A 14,877-nucleotide genomic window follows, 5' to 3' on the forward strand; every position below is an offset into this window, starting at 1 on the left:
GGCTGCAGCAGCTGGGTCGGTAACAGATATGCACCCTCATTGTCATTTGGCACTCTATGAAATATGCATGGGTATTATTGTGAGCCTGGGTCAGAGTTGAACAACAGAGGGTAATGCATACCAAAAACAATGGGTCACTCACAAGGGCAGCAGGGACTCACATAAACAGAATTGAATTTCAGATAACTGAGAGATAAGACTGATAATCCAGCTTCCATTATGGATTTGAATAGTTGCCCAGGTGCTGTAAATCTTTTTGTGTCAATTTTCCCAAGAGTATTTTTGATCTCCTCACATGAGACTGCAATGTGCTCAGAGTGATCATCTGGCCGTAGAGTTAGTCAGCATCTTCTTGGTTACACTTTAGGGATTATCACAGAGGAGGGGACATGACGACATCCCAGGCAGACAGACAGTGTATTTGTATCTCTTTATTTCACTGAGAAATGGCATCACTCATTTTTTAAAAATGTAATGATTTCTGAGGGGTGTTGATTTATTTTTATTATTTTTGTGCTGAATAACTATTCATTTCAGGATTTTGTTCTGTACTTCAAGTTTTTATTTGATGGTTTAGGTGCTATTTTGAGCTGCAGTTCCTACTTTAGCTAATCTTACTTAATATTATGCCTGTTCTTGAATTGTTTTGATCTTGTATTTATTATATCTTTGGTGTTTAGTCATGTTCAGTTTAGTTATTATACCAATGATTTGACATTTCCCCAATCAGCTCCCTCAGTTCATGCTCTGCCGCAGCTGTTTCACATTCAGTTAATCAGTCTCACCTGTCCCCACATCAGAGTACAAGTTCACAAACTGTTCAGAACAAAAGTATGTGGTCCCATCTACCAAACCTCCTCATCACACTGAGTAAATAAACCTGCACGTCTCTGACAGCTCAGGTAGAGGAAATAAAATTTTTTGGGGTTTTCCACGTTATAAAGCAGCAGCATGTACAAGTAAAAAGCATCGATTGTTTTATGGTGACAGATCAGTGAGCTTCACTGAAAGTAGTTTTATTGTTTTTCTTTTACATCAGCTGCTTTCATTTAAACAACATTTTAACATGTAGCGACTGAATGGACTATAAATCTGAAAAGCTGACTAAATAGCACAAGAGAACATATGATTTTGGATTTGTCATAGTTATTTCACTCTTTAGGATTAGTTGGAAGAGGTGATTATGACATCAAAGTAAAAAATTATTTATCTAGCAAACAAATGTACATTAAAATGAACGCCTTTGATGTAAATGCTTGTAAACACTACCACTAAAGACTGCAAAAATTCTATATTTAGCTCCTTAATAGTCAATCAGTCATTTTCTACCACTTATTTCATAGTGGGTTGTGGGGAAGCTGGTGCCTTTCTCCAGCAGTCTATGGGCAAGAGGCAGGGTACACCCTGGACAGGTTGCCAGTCCATTGCAGGGCAACACACAAACATCCATGCACACACTCATACACCTAAGAGAAAGAGTACCCAGTGAGAACCCACACATGCACAGGGAGAACATGTAAACTCCATGCAGAAAGACCTCTGGACGGGAATCGAACCCAGGACCTTCTTGCTGCAAGGCAACAGTGCTACCAACTGCGCCACCGTGCAGCCCTCTCCTTAATAGTTCACCTTGCAATTTACACATTTTGCATTTAAGTTTCTTTAGTATTACATGTAATTTGTACCTTTTTAAAGTCACAGATACTGTCTTCTAACAGGTCAAAATATTCTTATTTTATTATTCTTTCATTGATGGCCCTTGAACAAATGCATAAACAAGTCATTTTTAGAGGCATCTAAGAAGTTCTGTACATTGCAGTGAGACAGAACAATGTATTCTCCACATATGCATCATAACTAGTGAAGTACACAGTTGTCTGTTAAGGCCCCCTTCAAAAGAGGAGGGGTGATATATACAATTGTTGCAGCGAGACTTATGAGAAACAACTTCAGATTTCAGAGCCTTGGTGTGATTAGTTAACATTGATCTGTAACAAATACACACAGATTATGTGTGAATGAATAATTTCAGCTGCCGTCATTGAAATGTGTACAGCTTAAATAATAAAACAAATTTAATTATTAAAAAGAGAACCCCCAGCAGTGTGAAGCATTTAGAAAAACAAAATCCCTGAATTTAAATCAGCTGATGCTGCCAATAAGCTAATGAAAATATTTAGGCTGTTTCCTTCTTCACAGCGCAGTTTAAACTGATGATCGAGGTGTAGAAACCTCCTATATTTATAGTAGTAGCACAATGGCAGGAAAAAGCAGCAGATAACTTATGTGCTAAATACTAAGGGAGCTGTAGGGTCATGATTGCCTTTACACTCAAATTATGTGTTATTAATGCATAATTAATTTTAGAGGAGGGTTTTTCCTCCTCCATTGCAAAGCTGAAACAGATATGATTAATGATATTTATTTACACATTGTTCAAAACAAAATCTTAAATAAAAATTGTTGGACAGTACAATTTATGCTTTAAAACAATGCAGCGATCCTAAACATTTATTTACAGCACATACATACACATTTATTAAAAGCAAATATGTTTTCAGAGAAAGCTCAGGAACAATTCTCAGCAATACAAAATGAAACAAAACAAGTTTGGCGCAAAATACGGATAATTTCTTTTCTTTTTTTGTATGTTTAACTTGACCTTGTGTCCTGTGAGAAAGACAAGCTTATGCAAACACATAAAAAAATTGGGTAATTACAGCAGAACCAGTCTGGTACAAATAAAGCAATCCAGTACACTGGGACAACAGTATCGTTGCAGCAAAACCCTCAAATGCAGGGTTTGAGTCAATGTACAATTACCTTCCTGAACATAGTCCCCTTTACAGAATATATACACAGAGCACAGTATATGTCTCCTCTACAATACATATCTCCAGCTTTGTTGTGTGTCTTGTAGCTGTCTTCGACTAGTCACAAACTGTTTTTGTAGATTCTTTGTGTGCCTGCTGTCATTTCCTTCTTAAACCTTGTTTTCTCTCTGTGGTTTACTCTCGTCTGAGCCTCCAGTTCCATTTTCCTCATCTTGAATTCTTCAAAAAAGTTATTATCTCCATAACTCCAAGTCATCCATATTATAGTGTCAGTTCTTCTCAGCATCAAACTGTCACAGAGAGCTTTATCTTTGCTTTTTCTATATTCCCACAACTTGTTCTCTTATTTTTTCATTTTGACAGCTCATGCTTTTCAGTTTGGGCTAGCAGTGCAGGATCTTGATGAAGGCTTTGCGAAATTCAATGTTGAAAGTTGTGTAGATAACAGGGTTTACTGCGCTATTGAGATATCCAAGCCAGGTGACGGCACTGTACAGAGAGGGCGAGATGCAGCAGCTCCTGCAGTGGGCCTTTAGCACGTGGGTCAGGAAGAAAGGCAGCCAGCAGATGATGAACACACCTTGGAAACAGAGAGGCAACATCGATTAAAAGTGTGAGTTTGCATGTGTGTTCTAGCATTGTTACATTGTAAGGCCCATTTTTGCAACACTTACTGCATTGTGAGGACCTACTGTTACTTATGGGGCCCAAAGCGTAGGACCCATAATAAGCAGTGCTGTTTTTGAATTATGGGTTAGGTTTAGGACTAAGGTATGAATTAAGTTTAGGGTTAGGTATTTACTGGTAATGGTTATGTTTAGGGTCAGGGTTAGTGCCACAGAAATGAATTGAAAATGAATGAAAGTCAATGCAAAGTCCTTGTAAAGGTAGAAAGGAGTATGTGTGTGGGTGTGTGTGTGAGTATGTTTAACACACCTTTCTGACTCCTCATTAAAGAATATAATCAATGATATGTCAGAAACTCACAGCATTAAACCATGACCAGAAAATCTGGTAAAATTTATCACAAGTACATGAAAGAAAGTTGCTTTGGAGGAATTTCCACCTGTTTTGTGGTGTGTCTCAAAAATAAATTCATGATTCTACCACAACCATGCTGGACAGTTGGCCAGTGTCCTTGGGCTTTAAAAGCTTTAAGCAGAGTCCTCCAAACATATTTCTTGTCTTGTTGCCAAATAGCTCAATCCTCATTCCCTCTGACCGTAAAATCTTTCTCCAAAAATGCATTTGGCCCATCAGTGTTTGCTGCTGAAAGTTTTACTCAAGTTTCAATGTGTCCATATTAAAACATTAATTCTTCTTTCTTGGTTTGCAAACTCTTAGCCTATGGCAATGCATTTCTTCCCTGTGAATAGTGACACTGGTGTTCCAGTATCTTCCTGTTTATGAAAGGTTTGGGTCCTACTGGTTCCTGGGTTTTTCTTGAAAATCACAACCAACTTCCCTTCATCTGAGTGTGCCAGTTTTGGTCAGATGGATGAAACTTGGACACTTGTTTAAAAGTCAGCTCTGTGCTGGGGAACCAACCAATTTAAATAAGCTCAACAGGTCTACCAAGAAGAGCGGTGAAACTATGTCAGAACCTTGCTGGCATGATGGCAAAGTACTTTTACACATTTTGAACATCTGATATGCATTAGAAAATCTCTGAGCATTGCATTTGAAAATTCTACTGCACAGAGAAATCTCAGCTTAAAACAACAGAAAGACAAGAAATACAATAAAGAATTTCTTTTTGTCAAGCAGAAATTTAGGAAGAATGGTTTTTATCTAGCTTTTTATGAAATGTAAATTTAGTGCATAACATTTCTTTATTTATATTTAGGTTTAACGACTGTATGATCTGGGAAATGCTTTATGCATTACCATGCATGTGAAGCAGGACCAGCTGTCAGGACAGAAGAGCACATGACCACCAACAATACCAAGGGAAGGTGACTTTGTTCTCTAAATAAAGCATCTGTACGCTTCTATAAAGACTTGTCAAATCCTAAATAGGTGTTTGTTTCTGAATTAACAGTTCAAAAACATTATTTATCAATAATTTCTCTGAGAAGCTTTTTTTTATTTATTCTGTACCTCTTTTTTTCCTTTCCTTTGGAAGGGTTTAATTTATTACCTCTAAACATGAACAATAAAAGCTAAACTTTGCATAATTAATTCAATGTAGCAGAAAAAAAGTTAAAACAGTATACAATATCTGCTTTAAACAACAGAGTTTTGCTAGTGACCTTGCAATTTCTTAATGACCAATAAATTCGGTTAGGTTTATTTATGAAGAGCTAATTCAGAATAATGTCGCCTCAAGGCATTTTGCGAAACAGTTTGGTCTAACTTATACCCAATTATGTAAAATCTAAATAAGTATAAATTCAACTGAATTAATCCAGTTCATTCCAATATAATCCAGTTGTATGAACTAGGCATATTCAGATCCAATTATATACAGTCCATTTCAATCCTATCACAATCCAGTACCATCAAATTTATTCTTTCATGCCAACCGGCAAAAAGTTAATATTCTAAACAAGCCCAGCAAGCCCTCTAGATAATATAGATATACAACCGAGTATAGAAAAGACTAATAGAAAATATTTCTCCACCATGTTGATTGCATGTTGTGTGCAATAAAACAAAGCTCTATTGTGATATTAGTCAAAAATTAAGTTTTACTATTGCACATGTCCAACAGCCTATATGTGCAGTTTGCACAGCAATATGCAACATGTCAAGCAGGAAACTGAGAAATAAAACTACTTTCCTATTTCTGCATTTGATAACTACATGGTGTCACAAAACTGCTGAAGCAACAGATAGCTTCACCAGTTCTATTCGGGCTGATACAGCGACTCATAAAATATAAAATACATGAGGTTGTAAGAAAGCAGAATGCAATCTAGTAAAAAGTCAGAATAAACTGAGGGAGCAAAAAATGCTGCTACGAGTTTCCGTTTCCTCCAATAATTATGTTTCTCAATGTAGAAAAATGTGCAGCGAAAATGAATCAGAAACTCTGTAGGGAGTGTTTTAACAAAAAAATAAAAACTACTCTTTTTCTAAAAAAAAATTATGTTTTTAACACAATTTCAATATGTTTTTTGCCTTGATTAAGATAGAATTTGGTACTTTCAGGTTTATGCTAAACAAAAAGCTTCTATAAAAACACAACATAAATACTATTATTACATTATTATTATCGAGATAAAAAGGAAAACTGCTCAAAATATGAGCCTCTTTAATCAAAATAAAAGGATAGATTTGTCTTTTCATAATCTTTTCATAATTGCATCTGCATAACAGTGAGGCAGTTCAAAGCTGTGCTAACTGTCTGTGTAAATAATCCAGAGATGACTATTTCATCAGTTACTCTGTGCTTCCTCTTCCTCACCCAGCACGATGGCCAGCATCTGTGTTGCCTTCCGTTCCTTCTGCTGTGAGAGCCTCCCTCTCACCCTCTCCTTGGTGGTGCCCCATTTCTCTCTGCCTCCGCTGCGCTCCCTCCACCCCTCTCGACCTCGCATACCATCCTCAAGGGTGGGGGGACGGGGCATCAGAGCTGATCGCGCCACGGCGGAGGGAAGGCTGGGGGCTGGTCCCACTGCGATGGAGAGTGAGATCTTAGACTGCAGTGAATGAGACGAAGGCCGGGGAACGTTGGCAGTTGGTACATTCTGCTCTGTCTGCGGTAGGAATCTACCCGGCTCCACTTCAAGGGGATGAACCATGGACTCCTTCACAAGGGTCTAACACACAGAAAGAGTAGAGGACGAGTGGTGAGGAAACCTTATTTTGACAAAGAAAGACAAAGATGCTTGTGAAGAAGTAACAAAGATGATGAACAAGTGACAGCGTGGTGTTTATCAGTAAAAGAATAAAGCAGAAAAATTATTCACATTGTTCATACTGAGAGCTTGTTTAAGTTGCTCACCACTTTCTTTCGTTGAGGACCTGCAGTGGCAGGTCTAAGGATCAGAGTGCACAGTTTCACATCTTCTGGTTGTGTACACTTATTCTAAAAGGAAAGAAAACAGGAAATGCAATCAGTAAAAAGAGAGAACTTCTAAAAAGCACATTTATTTACATAAATGTTATAACATTTTCGGTCAGCTTTCCTTTAATTTACGGTACAACGCAAAAAATTATTGTTTTACCCCTAAATAAAATCTAATGCAAGTAACAGCATTCAGAAGTCACCTAATTACTACACAGAGTCCACCTCTGTGTAACTTAATCGTAGTATAAATATAGCTGTTCTGTGAAGTTCTCAAAGATTTTCTTAAGAAACATTGGAGAACAAACAGCATCATAAGGACCCAGGGACATATCAGGTCAGGTAGAACATTATAAAACAGAGGAATAAATACTTTTGCAAGGCAATTCAAGTGGCTTATTGAACACTGTCCTTGTTGACTTTTTAAAAAATTATAAAAATTAGACTTTTAATTGCTTTATTGACTTAATATGGCATAATTAATGACATTATTTTCTTTACTGTAATTAGGGTTAGTAATTACCCTTACTAACCCTAACCCTTACAGTACCCTTAGTTAAGTTTTGGAGTTGGTACCTAAAAACAGCAACTTTCAACCAATAAGTGCCTTAACCTCATGAATAACCTTTTGTTGGTCTGAATCACAAGCTTTAAAAAAAAAATAAACAACCCCAAAGATAAAGTTTCACAAGACAACAGTGGTTGTTCCATTGTTATAAAATCCATAACAATGAATTATTTTTAATAGGACAAATATGACATTTCTGCATATGTGTTTTTCTCCTCCTCTGAAACCAATTTTGCTGCTGTGTAGCATGAAAATGGTAAAAGGAAGTTGTCAGTATATAATAATAACTTTGATGTAGTGCAGTGAACCATTTATACCCCTGTCACCTCAGTTGAAGACAAGATGCAGATTCATGGCATTTGTTTAACAAAAAACAAATCAATGAAATACACAGAGAATTTATGAAACAGCAATCCAGTGTGGATTGCAATAGATTTCTCAATATGATTGCCAGAGAGGGTAATGCAGCACAGATACGTAATGTGTACAATAGTGTGCAAGTACTTGTACAATGAAAGTAAAAGTGTGATTTTTAATTACATAAAATTTATGATGAATAATAGGGCAGTAATATATTTTTATGTACAGTATATACACCTAATCTTAACTGCTAAGAGTACATTCAAAGAAATCCTTCAAAGCTGTATTCATTAGTAACAGAAAAATTCTTGTGCTTTATAGAAAATTATATCCTCTGTGACACCGCCATGGCCTCCTTGCGGCTGTCTTCCCAGGAGTTGGTGGGCGGCTACTCAGCGCCCTCTGCAGGTCCCCAGTTGTCGGTGCAGCCTCCAGTTCCAGTATGGGTTTAAGCCAGGCAGGAGTTTATTAAGATGGATCTTATGAAGTCACGTTGCTATGAGTTTGTGTTTATTTAATGGATAACCCACAAGATTTGGACTTTGTGCACTCTGTTCTGCAAGCGGAGTTTCTTTTAGAGGGATGGCTCGACGCTCCAGCTCCAGTCTCCACTGAAGGTCCCTTCGCCCCTCTTCTCGTTACTGTGAGGGCAGTGCAGAGCCCCAAGGATCCTGCAACCAATCCTCCAGAACCTCAGCACGAAGCCAAGCCTCCAGATCCAGCTTACACTGAGTGGACGACAGACGTTCCAGCTCTAGTTTTCGCTGGAGGTCAGCCTTCCTCCACAGCTACAGTTCCAAAGTGGGGTTCAAGGATGAATCGCCTCCCATCCACGTTCCAGAGTTCAGAGAGGGGTTCAAGGATGAATCGCCTCCCATCCAAGTTCCAGAGTTCAGAGAGGGGTTCAAGGATGAATCGCCTCCCATCCACGTTACAGAGTTCAGAGAGGGGTTCATGAATGAATCGCCTCCCATCCAAGTTCCAGAGTTCAGAGAGGGGTTCAAGGATGAATCGCCTCCCATCCAAGTTCCGGAGTTCAGAGAGGGGTTCATGAATGAATCGCCTCCCATCCACGTTCCAGAGTTCAGAGAGGGGTTCAAGGATGAATCGCCTCCCATCCAAGTTCCAGAGTTCAGAGAGGGGTTCAAGGATGAACCGCCTCCCATCCAAGTTCCAGAGTTCAGAGAGGGGTTCAAGGATGAATCGCCTCCCATCCAAGTTCCGGAGTTCAGAGAGGGGTTCAAGGATGAATCGCCTCCCATCCAAGTTCCAGAGTTCAGAGAGGGGTTCAAGGATGAACCGCCTCCCATCCAAGTTCCAGAGTTCAGAGAGGGGTTCAAGGATGAATCGCCTCCCATCCAAGTTCCAGAGTTCAGAGAGGGGTTCAAGGATGAATCGCCTCCCATCCAAGTTCCAGAGTTCAGAGAGGGGTTCAAGGATGAATCGCCTCCCATCCAAGTTCCGGAGTTCAGAGAGGGGTTCAAGGATGAATCGCCTCCCATCCAAGTTCCAGAGTTCAGAGAGGGGTTCAAGGATGAATCGCCTCCCATCCAAGTTCCAGAGTTCAGAGAGGGGTTCAAGGATGAATCGCCTCCCATCCAAGTTCCAGAGTTCAGAGAGGGGTTCAAGGATGAATCGCCTCCCATCCAAGTTCCGGAGTTCAGAGAGGGGTTCAAGGATGAATCGCCTCCCATCCAAGTTCCAGAGTTTCGAGAGGGGTTCAAAGATGAACCGCCTCCCATCCAAGTTCCAGAGTTTCGAGAGGGGTTCATGAATGAACCCTGTAATGGAAATTATTTTATTAAGTGCTCTAAAGTGTTCCAAAGTGTATGACCTTTAGGTTACCTCTCTCCTCAGAACATCTATGTTAGAGGAGGAAGCTGTAAAAGCCAGTATCAGATGTTTAATGGTTAAAACTCATCCTTTAGGGTGATGTCTCAGGAAGAGCAGATGGTCTGCTCGTAGATAACTTTGTTACCTCTGACCCGAGGAGGGTCTAGGGCCATAAAGCACAAACTCTTTTAAGTTGAGGTAACACCCACATACTCTTTAAATACTGTGTGTAAATGTTGATCGGGGCTCTGCTTCACTGACCAAGCTCAGTGACAGGGTCTTCAAACGCTGAATGCCTTTGAATAAAACTTATAAAGACAAAGTCCGGACTTTCTTTTGTTGTGAGTTAATTTCTCTCCCACTTTGATAGGAAAATTCCACTACAATTTTAGCGTCACCAACAGGATCTAACGTGCCAGAGGAAACCGCAGGAGGGGACACGGACGCCTGGCCAGCCTGGAGACTAAGTTGTCCTCAGTCCACCTCCATTTTACGGAGGGGAGTCCTCGTGCCCGCCTGCGGCTTCTGGCCGATTGGATCCGATCTATTTGTCTACAAATATATCTGGGTGAGAAGTTGCTCTGAATTATATAATATATTTATTTTATTATTATTACACATTAACCATCATCTCCTAACTAATTAATTAGGTTCCGGAGTTGCGAGAGGGAGGACATCGGCTGAGGGCCAGGTCACCCTGTTAGGAATACAGGGAGGTTCTTATTGGTAACAATGGGATAAAGCAAAACAAAGGGTTTTGTGGGTGGTTTTTAGCAATTTTCTACATCTCATAAAGGAGAAAAGCCAGATGGCAGACGTGCCGCTGAACGGGTAAAAAATGGTTCTTGAACCTCAGAGGCATCAGGGGTGCGCCCTTCTCCAGACTCTGTGATTTATACAATAATGAAAGGAAAAGGTGGGGATGATTGTGTTAAATGTACTTTAATTTGGGAATATAAATTTGGTTTTCCACAGCGTGGAAGTTTGAGTGTAAATGAGTTAAATAGTTAAAGAAAAAAGATAAATAGTTGTTGAAATAATTGAATATAGATTTATCTTATATTTCTCCTATTCTTTAACTTGACTACTTGATTTTATAACCTTTTATGATGTTTGTGTGAGTAAAGGATGTGATGAGTTTGTATGCAGGCAAAGATCATAAATGGAGCTGAGCTTGCTGAGGAGGAAGCAGTCCGCAGTTGAGGAGGTCATAAAAGATGAAGGCTGATTGTGCTGAACGGACAACACACTGATCTTAAGATTGGAGGAGACTGTAGAAGTGTGTTGTTAAAAGATAATGGTGTTTATGACCTGTTTACGATGCAGCTGTTTTTCCCATCCTTGGAGAGTAACGTTCTTTGTAACTAGGGACCCCCAAAAGACAATAAAAATAGAGGGTCGGACAGATGTTTTTCAGAGCAGTAGAGAGATTTGTAACTGAAAACACATCTTTGTCCGTTCTCCTCGCAGCGAGTGAAATAACAAATTATTTGTCTTTCTCTTCTTTTTGTGATGTTATAAGTATTTTAGGTTGTTTAAACCTGACAATAGTTTACATAGTTTAAAGTAAAACAGTTGATGGATGGAGATGGGAAAAATAAAAACATAAGAAAAAGATTAAAAAGCACAGAGTGCATCAATTAAGGGATTAAAGAGTTAAAACTTTCCTGCAGGAAGTTTCGTTTGTCTGAAATATTGCGATCAGTCGGAAAAGAAGGTAAAAGTGAAAAGGGACATTAGAGATGGGAAAAGAAAGTTGCTTTAGAAAGGAGTATAGTACATGTTATGGAAGGAAGTGACAGGCAAGTGGACAACTGACTGACTGACTGATAATATTTCTGTATGCAAAATCTTCAGCATGGCCTGAAAGAGAGAGTGTCTGTCTGCCTGCCTGCTGCAACTGACAGTGTGAGTTTCCACCAGAACGAAACTCAGAAGAAGTCTGGCCCCAAACCCACTGAGATGGACAATGATCCATGCTGTTTGCCAGAGCCAGAAGAGCGATACACTGGATTTATATTGAAAGCACATTTTATGCGGGCAGAAGAGAAACAGGCCGGAGCAAAGTTCTTTCTCCCTCCTGGAGAAGTTAAAGTGGACAAAGGAGTCAATGTCCCACCAACAGATCTGAAAGGGCCTGGTTTTTTTTTTGGACTGATAGAGGACTGTGTGCCATGACAGTCTGACTCTGGACCGATCAAGAAACTGAGGGGGGTAATGTACAAACACACACACATTTGCATAAATCTTTTCCTATTTTCTGCAACGAAGAACGCTTATTAACCACTGCTCATGTGACACGCTGGCTTGATGTTGACAGATATAGCGGGTTAAAATATTATTTTAGGGTTAGAAAAGTATCTTCAAAAGGGTGATAACTTAACTCATTTGATACTTTCCAGTTAATTCTTTTAGAGAAACTAGTTCTCTTTCGTCGTGGAATATTCAGGGTCAATTATTCTAGTTATTAAAAAGCAGAGGAAGTTACAACATCTCCAAAACTCAGCAGTAACCATATGTTTCTATGTCATTCTCAGGACAGATCTCATGGAGGAACATTTTTGAAACCCATTGCATGTGTAACATCTGATGGGTTCTCTTTCAGGTATTATTTTCTGTTGTCAGAGTTTGTATCCCATACATTTAATGGGTAGAGACCTCATTAAAACAGGCTTAGTTTTACTGCAGATGGTCTTCATACAGTCTCTGACACAGTACTGACAGTGGGGTGCAGTTTTTGTCCGCAAGTGCTAACTGACATTTGTGGAAAGTACAAATTCATTGTTTTTCACAGCAGCTGCTGGGAAGAGGTTATATTAATTTTTTTCTTTCCCTCTTCTGATTCATGCGGCGTGTTTATTTACACCGTACCTTATATCAGGTCCTGACAAAAAACTAGGCTTGGTTCTGCAGGTTCTTTTTTCTCCCTTTGTGGAAGGAAAGGAAACCTAATTAGTTCTGTGCTGCACAGAAATATTAAAACACTGGTTTTCTGAGATATCACTGGCTAAAACATTTAAAACTTTTGAAAGTAATTTGTTTTGTTAAATACATTTTCCTTGGCAAACCAAACCTTTAAAATGAGAACGGGAAAACATTGGGTTATTTTTGAAGGTAAGAAATAATCTGATTGGACAGTGGTACCACACACAAAAAAAAAATTAAACTAATCTCATGTTTCCTAAAAGACTCTGCATAGAAAAGGCACTTCAGAACTGTGGAATTATTTCCCACCACAGTACCAAATTTGTAAGCATGCTTTTTCTTTATTTTAAAACAGATCTGTGTTTTTGTTTTGTTTGTGGGCTTGGGTTTTTCTTTTAGCATAATGTTTATCTGAAGTTTCTTATGAACTGTGTTAGGAGCAAATACGATCTGAGGTAAATTAGAACCTGTGAACTAGTAATTTTTAAATCTGAATGTTGTCCAAGCAGAAATAATACACTAACAGGTCTGGGGAGATTTAGCCAATCCTCTCTTCAGTCTCTGCAGAAAGCTAACATCATTGTTCAATGCAGTAGTACTCAACCTGTGGTTCCTGGATTCCTGAAGGCCGTGAGCCATAGATTTTGGGTCCATAAAATTAAAATACTTAATTAAAGGTAGACCGATTACCTATTAAAACAGATCTAAGCCAATGATGAGTTCTAGTCATTTTGGTGGCTTTGAAATGCAATAATACTAAAAAATTTTACTCTGGGGAACATAGATTGGGGCTGAAGAGTTTTGTTTCGTAGCCAAGGCTAGGATTCTTTATAACGGAATAAAGACAAGTACAATCCTTTATTTTAGGGAGAGAAAAGAAATAAAGGCTCTCTCAACACTAAAGAGGATGGTCGGCTCAAACTCCAGTCTCCTTGTTTGATTTTTTAGAGGTTTAAAGATTAAAAGAATACCTAGGAGTACAAAGGTACACAAGGTAATGTCAGATTACTAAGAGATAAAATATAGGAACATTTATCAACATTTAGATTATTAAAGAGGGGTTCTACTAATAATTTTCTCCCCAACTCTCAAAATTTAAATAGCCCAAATTAAAGAAAATGATATTTGTTCTCCTTTTGAAACACTATGTGGGAACAAAGTCCAGTTTGGAGTCAAGCTTCTTAGCTTAATTCCTGGTTAAGTTCAACACTGCATAAAAATGTCAATGCCGACTTAAAATACTTCTTTGCATTTAACCTGAGCAGAGAAATTCTTGAATACAGCTGCGATCAAATTGAGCCAAACAAAAAGAGAATTATGACAATAACCCTCAGGATTGTAGTTATTATTATTACAGAGTTACAGCACAACGAATTGGCAAAGGGTTTCAGCATCAGTAAATTTGGATTCATTTAAGCGAAAACTGTTGCTATGCTTCTAAATAGTTTGAGATCTCTTTGGACTATGTGCACTCATCTTAAACAGGATCCTGAAGATTGTCATAACAAAATTGATCAATTATAGTATTAAAAGATATGGCTGAGAAAATATATTTTGAAAAGAGATTGTTAAAAATTTATTTTAATTCTTGAAGCTTCAAATTTGGCCATATGTCTGTCTTTGATGTTTTCTCTTTGTTTTGTTGGAATGAATGTTTGTTTATATGTTGCATGACAAAATAATCCATGTTTAGAATAATGTTTCTAAATCCCAGATTGATTAAAACCTTGAGTTTTCAGGAGACTTAAGAAGCAGCTTGTTTCTGAGGTAGGTATGTTAACAGTTTTGCAGTTTAAGGTTCACTAAGATGGGTTGGAATGAAGAAACTGTGGGTCCCGCCCATAGGCTGTCAATCAGAGGTTTGTTCTGCCTGACTCCGCCCACCAACCAGGTTTGTACACACCTTTGCTTTCATGGTAACGCTCAGCACCTCCCTTCCTGAGTTTTAACACTGTTTATGAGACAATAGAATCAAAAGGCTTGTAGTGATTGTTGCCTTAAAAACATGTTTTTTTTTTTTTTTGTATAATAATTAAGGATGTAGCATGACATTTAGATTTATGTGTTTTACTATTAAAAGGTTAATGAAATAGTTTAAACTAGTTTAAAGAATTAGTTTTGCATGCAGAATCATTGGTGATTTATTAGATTGAAAGTTTTCCCTGGTGCCATTAAGCTAGCTGACAGTTCAAGATATGCCAAAAGTAAGGAATATATTTTTGATAAAGAATCAGAGTTATGACTTCATATTTGGTGGGAATTATTTATTAGATTAACTTTGTAGAGTTTCTACATTAAACTTACATTAGATGTCCATTAATCCAATACTCATTTTTATACAAGAC

At 38.3% G+C, this 14,877-nt stretch overlaps 2 protein-coding genes across 4 annotated transcripts in view; one reads left to right on the plus strand and one right to left on the minus strand.

Annotated features, from left to right (window-relative positions):
- Positions 1-2,406: 2,406 nt before the first annotated feature.
- The window catches only part of drd2l (dopamine receptor D2 like), a 45,814-nt gene continuing 33,343 nt past the window's right edge, over positions 2,407-14,877 (minus strand). For all 3 annotated transcript variants that reach the window (XM_047362136.1, XM_047362138.1, XM_047362137.1), the window contains 3 exons: positions 6,784-6,867; positions 6,244-6,598; positions 2,407-3,414 (listed from right to left, as the gene is read on the minus strand). In XM_047362136.1, coding sequence (XP_047218092.1) covers positions 3,218-3,414; positions 6,244-6,598; positions 6,784-6,867 — 636 coding nt within the window. In that variant the 3' untranslated portion in view covers positions 2,407-3,217. The remainder of the gene's footprint in view (positions 3,415-6,243; positions 6,599-6,783; positions 6,868-14,877) is intronic.
- Positions 6,491-9,667, plus strand: LOC124866385 (fibrous sheath CABYR-binding protein-like). Its single transcript, XM_047362139.1, has 2 exons — positions 6,491-6,628; positions 8,096-9,667. Exon 2 carries the CDS (start codon positions 8,729-8,731, stop codon positions 9,605-9,607), a length of 879 nt encoding a protein of 292 aa, XP_047218095.1. The 5' UTR covers positions 6,491-6,628; positions 8,096-8,728; the 3' UTR covers positions 9,608-9,667.

Source organism: Girardinichthys multiradiatus, chromosome 3 (assembly GCF_021462225.1).
Source record: "Girardinichthys multiradiatus isolate DD_20200921_A chromosome 3, DD_fGirMul_XY1, whole genome shotgun sequence".
In the NCBI taxonomy this organism is placed as follows: domain Eukaryota; kingdom Metazoa; phylum Chordata; class Actinopteri; order Cyprinodontiformes; family Goodeidae; genus Girardinichthys; species Girardinichthys multiradiatus.

Bases quoted from the DNA above. Each gene is read 5' to 3' on its own strand.
- LOC124866385 (XM_047362139.1), top strand. From the start codon at position 8,729: ATGAATGAATCGCCTCCCATCCAAGTTCCAGAGTTCAGAGAGGGGTTC.